This window comes from Acanthisitta chloris, unplaced genomic scaffold, assembly GCF_000695815.1.
Source record: "Acanthisitta chloris isolate BGI_N310 unplaced genomic scaffold, ASM69581v1 scaffold2458, whole genome shotgun sequence".
In the NCBI taxonomy this organism is placed as follows: Eukaryota; Metazoa; Chordata; class Aves; order Passeriformes; family Acanthisittidae; genus Acanthisitta; species Acanthisitta chloris.
The window spans coordinates 3,410-8,347 of record NW_008687404.1 but is presented as its reverse complement, the minus strand read 5'-3'; the positions used below and the strand labels follow the sequence as shown (position 1 = coordinate 8,347).

General features: G+C 50.8%; 1 protein-coding gene across 1 annotated transcript in view; it reads right to left on the bottom strand.

Moving 5' to 3' along the window:
- Positions 1–3,149, bottom strand: part of CTSB (cathepsin B) — a 6,414-nt gene extending 3,265 nt beyond the window's left edge. Inside the window, exons 1-5 of the mRNA XM_009080562.1 lie at positions 2,994–3,149; positions 2,370–2,455; positions 1,844–1,958; positions 1,053–1,171; positions 281–366 (exon numbers count right to left, since the gene is read on the bottom strand). Of these exons, the coding sequence (XP_009078810.1) occupies positions 281–366; positions 1,053–1,171; positions 1,844–1,958; positions 2,370–2,455; positions 2,994–3,140 (553 nt within the window). The 5' untranslated portion in view covers positions 3,141–3,149. The remainder of the gene's footprint in view (positions 1–280; positions 367–1,052; positions 1,172–1,843; positions 1,959–2,369; positions 2,456–2,993) is intronic.
- Positions 3,150–4,938: the final 1,789 nt, after the last annotated feature.

The window sequence follows — 4,938 nt, the reverse complement described above, 5'->3', positions numbered from 1 at the left end:
ATGGAAGCAGGAGACTTGTGGTGTTGTTAAGAAGCTACTGACTCCTTTCCTGGATAGGCCTCCTGCCTCTAGATGCTGCTCAGGGACCCTGATCCCAAAGGAATGACAAGAAGGAGCCATGGGGACAGGAGCTGGGACAGCAGAGGTGTTTGAGCCCAGACCTAAAGGAGGGAGCAGCCACAAGGATGCAGACCAGGAGAACAGCATTCTGAAGGGCATGAATCTATAACTGAGAAGAGATGCTCCTCTTTTCTTTTCCAGAGTATCTGTCAAGACTTACCCACGTGGGAATCGTAGAGACCCCCAGACACGAGGCCTCTCTCTGTCCAGTACCTCCATGCACCAGAGGGGTAACCACCATTGCACCTGGAGGAAAAAGACAGCACAGTTCCAGTCCCAGGCTGCTCACAGCCATCCCCTTCTGGGGGAGGCAGGGAAATGGAGCCATCCTGGGAGAGCTGCAGGGAAGCTTTGGGCATGTTGAACCGTTTTTTAGTCTGTTGCTGCCTTCCCCAGGATTTGCCTTGAGACACCAAAGCCTCAGGGCAACAACCTGAGCCCCCCCATGACTCTTAATCCCAAAGTGGCTCCTTACTAGGTCCCGGTTCAGCCTCTGCTGCCAGGAGCAGCAGAAGCCACACAACTTGGGAGACCCTACTCCCTGCTCTATGCTCAAAAACCTGGAAAAGCCACAGGCTTCTTTTTTCTGGCCTGTGCCTGAAAACCAAGGATCTGGGACAAAGAATATATCCTTCCTTGGCTTTGGCAGCTGCCAGGTCTGTATGGGAGAGTATCCCTATGTGCTTGCCCTCCTTCCACCAGCCATCATCATCCACCATGCTGGGGTGGGATGTGTCTCAGAGGGACTTTCAGTCCACGAAATCACTTTTATATTCCCACCTAATTCCCTCATCAACAGCACAAACCTCTGGTGGAGCTTTCTGCTCGTTAGGGAGACCAGGAAGACAGAACTAAAGCATTCAGCATCTTCATGTTTTGTCCCTGCTCCTCCCACCCACCTTCCAAGTGCACAAGGACCAGGAACAGCTCACCCCATGCCACACTCAAAGCCACAGCATGACAGCAAGTCCTCAGCCGAGACCTCCACGCTGACCTTGGCATTCGTGTGAACGCAGATTCGGTCTGAAATCGCTTCTACTGCGCCAAAAGCCTGTGGGTGGCCCCAAACATCATTAGAGCTCATCATGGGAGATAAACCAGGCAACCTCCTGGCAATGAGTGCAGCAGGCATGAGCCTGGCTGGGAGCAGCCACCAAGAAGTTCAGACACTGCAGGATCCCCCCTGTTCTCCCAAGAAGGGTAGCAAATATCTCTGAGGGCTGGAGCACCTCTGCTATGGACAGAGGCTGAGAAAGCTGGGGGTGTTCAGCCTGGGGAAGAGAAGGTTCCAGGGAGACCTTAGAGCCCCTTTCAGTGCCTACAGGAGCTCAAAGAGAGCTGGAGAGGGACATGGGACAAAGGAGGGACAGGACAGGACAGAGGGAATGGCTTCCCACTGACAGAGGGCGGGGAGAGATAGGACATTAGGGAGAAATTCTTGCCTGTGAGGGTGGTGAGGCATGGCACAGGTTGCCCAGAGAAGCTGTGGCTGCCCCATGCCTGTACGTGTTCAAGGCCAGCTTGGATGGGGCTTAGAGTGACCTGGTCTAGTGGAAGGTGTCCCTGACCATCCAGAGGGGTAGAACCAGACGATCTTAAAAGTCCTCTCCAACCCAAAACCTTTTATGATTCTGTGATCTATGCAGTTCAATAGCAAACTTAACAACATATTTTGTCCAGCAAAGTCTGTATCAGCATGACCTTAAAGTGCCTCTGCTCTTACCCAGCAGGAGCCGCAGGAGCCTTGGTCTCTTATCTCGCTGATGGTGGGACAGTTGGGCCACTGAGTCCGCGAGTCGAAGTTATCAGGCAGCTCCATGTCTGCAGCAAAATCTACCCTGCAAGTAAGAAGAAGGAAGTCCTGTCACGTGAACACCAGTGTAACAGCACTGTGTGCACTGGACCCTCCAGTCTCCTCTGAGGGTGACCTGGAGGACAAGGGCTATTGTTTGCTTACTGAAGGAGCATAAATACTTCTGACATCCTCAGACTAAGTCAGCAGCTCCTCTACTGTGTTAATTTTCAAGGATAATGAGTTACACAACTGGTCAAGTATCTGGCAGGACATAGGATGGATGTTTCCCTCATGCATGCTCCATGCTGAATTCCATGCATGATGTCCAAGCTGCACCCAAGGTGAGCTGACCCCGTTCACAGTCTGCCAGGAGAGTCCCCCAGCCACTCCAGACACACGTGGAACATCCACACAAGCTTTTACAGAAGCTTCATCTTCTTCTCCTAGCACTCACCTCTCAGGGAGCTTGGGCCCACCCAGGTAGGTGCCACAGAGCTTCTTCACATAGCTCATGTCAGCATTGTGGAAGTTGTGCCCTGCCTGGGAAGAGACACACAGAAATGGGACACAACTCTCCACAGCCACCAAGCACAATGTTGGGACGAGCCTGGTGCTCCAGAGATCCCTCAATCCCAACCAGGTCTGAAACTTGCTATAAAATCCAAGGGTCAAGAGCCAGCTACTAATAGACTCAATACAGCCCCTTTCAGGAACAGACCATCATGACCAGTATGGTCAAGCTCAAGCCTTTGATCACAGCAGACTGGCTGATGAGGGTTTGGCCAGGTCACTAATACAGGTGGACACTTGCTGCTTGTTTCCAGCCTCCCACAGTTTCCTCCTCTTAGGATTACTCCTATTCTGCAAATTCATCAGTGCTCTGCTCCAAAGAGAAGCTCCACTATTACTGTTGCCACAGGAATCCCTGACAGCATCACCTCACTGGAGGAGTCAACTGGGACCAAGGCTGGATTGATGTCACTACTATGGTGAGACTCCCAAAGCTCAGCTAGTGAATCCCACAGAGACTGTTAGCAATGCATTCAAGAAAACACCCCAAAATCAACCTGGTACTCACCTTCCAGGTGGTGTTGAGCTTGTTTATGTGGTTGACCAAGTCATTGGAGAGAGGAGGGTAGTAAGGAACACTGCGAGCATTGGCAAAGGCCACCAGGACACACAGGATGGACACGGACGGCCACATCTTGGCTACAGAATGGGACATTCCACCTGCAGCCAGATTGGAATTTCATTTGAAACCTTGCCAAGGTGGGCTCAGACCACAAGCAAGGCAGAAGGACTGTTGCAGCAACACATATGAAGATAAAATGTGTGGCTGCACCAGGTCCTGCTGGATCCCAAATTACCCCAAAGGTCAGGAGAGACACAGGAGCAGAGTGACAACCCCTCTCCTGCAGCTCAGGAGAAATCAGACAAGGCAATCCTGTTTGTTGACCACTGCAGGATTAGTAGCAGCAGGAAAATACCTTTTGAAGCAGATCCAAGGGATTTGGAGGCTATTAAAACCTGTGTTTACTTCCACAAAAACGGACAATAAGGACTAGGAGGAGTAAGTGACATCTCACCTCCACAGCGAACTGCAGACACAGGGACTTGCTAGCCCCTGGCCCTACTGCAGTGCTCTTCCCATTAAAGACATCACTCCAAATCATATTTTTATGACTTTATAGCCTCATTTTGGGCAGCCCATGGCCCTGGGGACCCTGACGGGGGTCCACATTCACCACAGCTGCCTGTGGCTGCTGCTCCCCTCCCACTGGGGCTTTTCACCAGGGAGGTGCAGGGCACCAGGGAAATCCCAATTTGGGGAACAAAGACACAGGGGAAATCCAGGAGCAGGCAAGAATGGACCACAGCCTCCCATGAGGAGCACAAGCATCACCCAGCCCGAAGATGCTTCAGGGCTTGGTGGTTTGTCTGCTCTCCTGCCTCCTTCAACCTAATTCACAGCCAATTGCCTAACTCCAATATAACCTCCAACATCACTTGCTCAACGTCCTCACACCTGACTCAGACACATCAGCTCCTCCGTCTCTGCAAACACACCAGGGCAGCCTCCTCTTACTCCTCCTCCTCCAAACCCTCCTAGCTCCCCTTTCACCAACTCCACATCTCCCCAACAAGCTTCAAGCCTGAGAAGCAACCCAAGATCTTCGATACTCCACAGCAGAGATATTTAGGCTTTAATTCCTGCTCATCTCAGCGAGCTGAGCATGTAATCACCTTTGCAAGCCTGGGCTTAAACCGGACATGCAGCTCTTGCCAGCAGCTCTCCAGCCCAAGGTGGCAGAGCTGGCTGAGCAGGGGATGGGAATGGGAGACACACATACATCTCCATGCCCGTTGCTTCCACCCACTCACAGCCAAGTTTAGCCTTCCCAGAGAAGAAAACCCAGCAGGAGTGTCCTACTTTCTGCCAGCGACAAGCCCAGGCGGCTGCATCTCCCTGTATAAAGGGGCTTTTTTTCCTTTCCCCCTCCTCCTTCCACCATGTATTTATTTTTTCCCCTCTTCTTTGTGCTTTCAGCAGAACACTCAGCCCAAAAGATAGTTGACTTCCCACAGCATATGGGTCCTCCTACCCGTAAAACTCACCTCTTTGGACAGAGCTCATACAGATTTGAAGGAATTTCTTACATAATTAATGAGGTTTCCTATATATTTGAAAAGGTTTCCTACATATTTTCTTGCTTAGAGGTTTCTGTAGGCAAGGGACTCATTGGCATTCCCACATCCCCACAGTGCTCCCCTGCTTACACAGCAGGAAAGTGGTTACACCCACAGAAATAAATACACATTTCTAATACTACTGTGGTTTTTGCCTTGTGCCCCTTCAACACAGCCACAATAAGTGATCAGCCTGAACTGAAGCAGCTTTTAAATGAAAAATCTTAAATAAAACCCAAAATACACATACACACAAATCAAAGTCCCAAAACCTCTGTATTTCCTGCAGTCAACTTTTTATTTTCTGTAGTGTAGAAGAGAGGCATTTTTGAGGC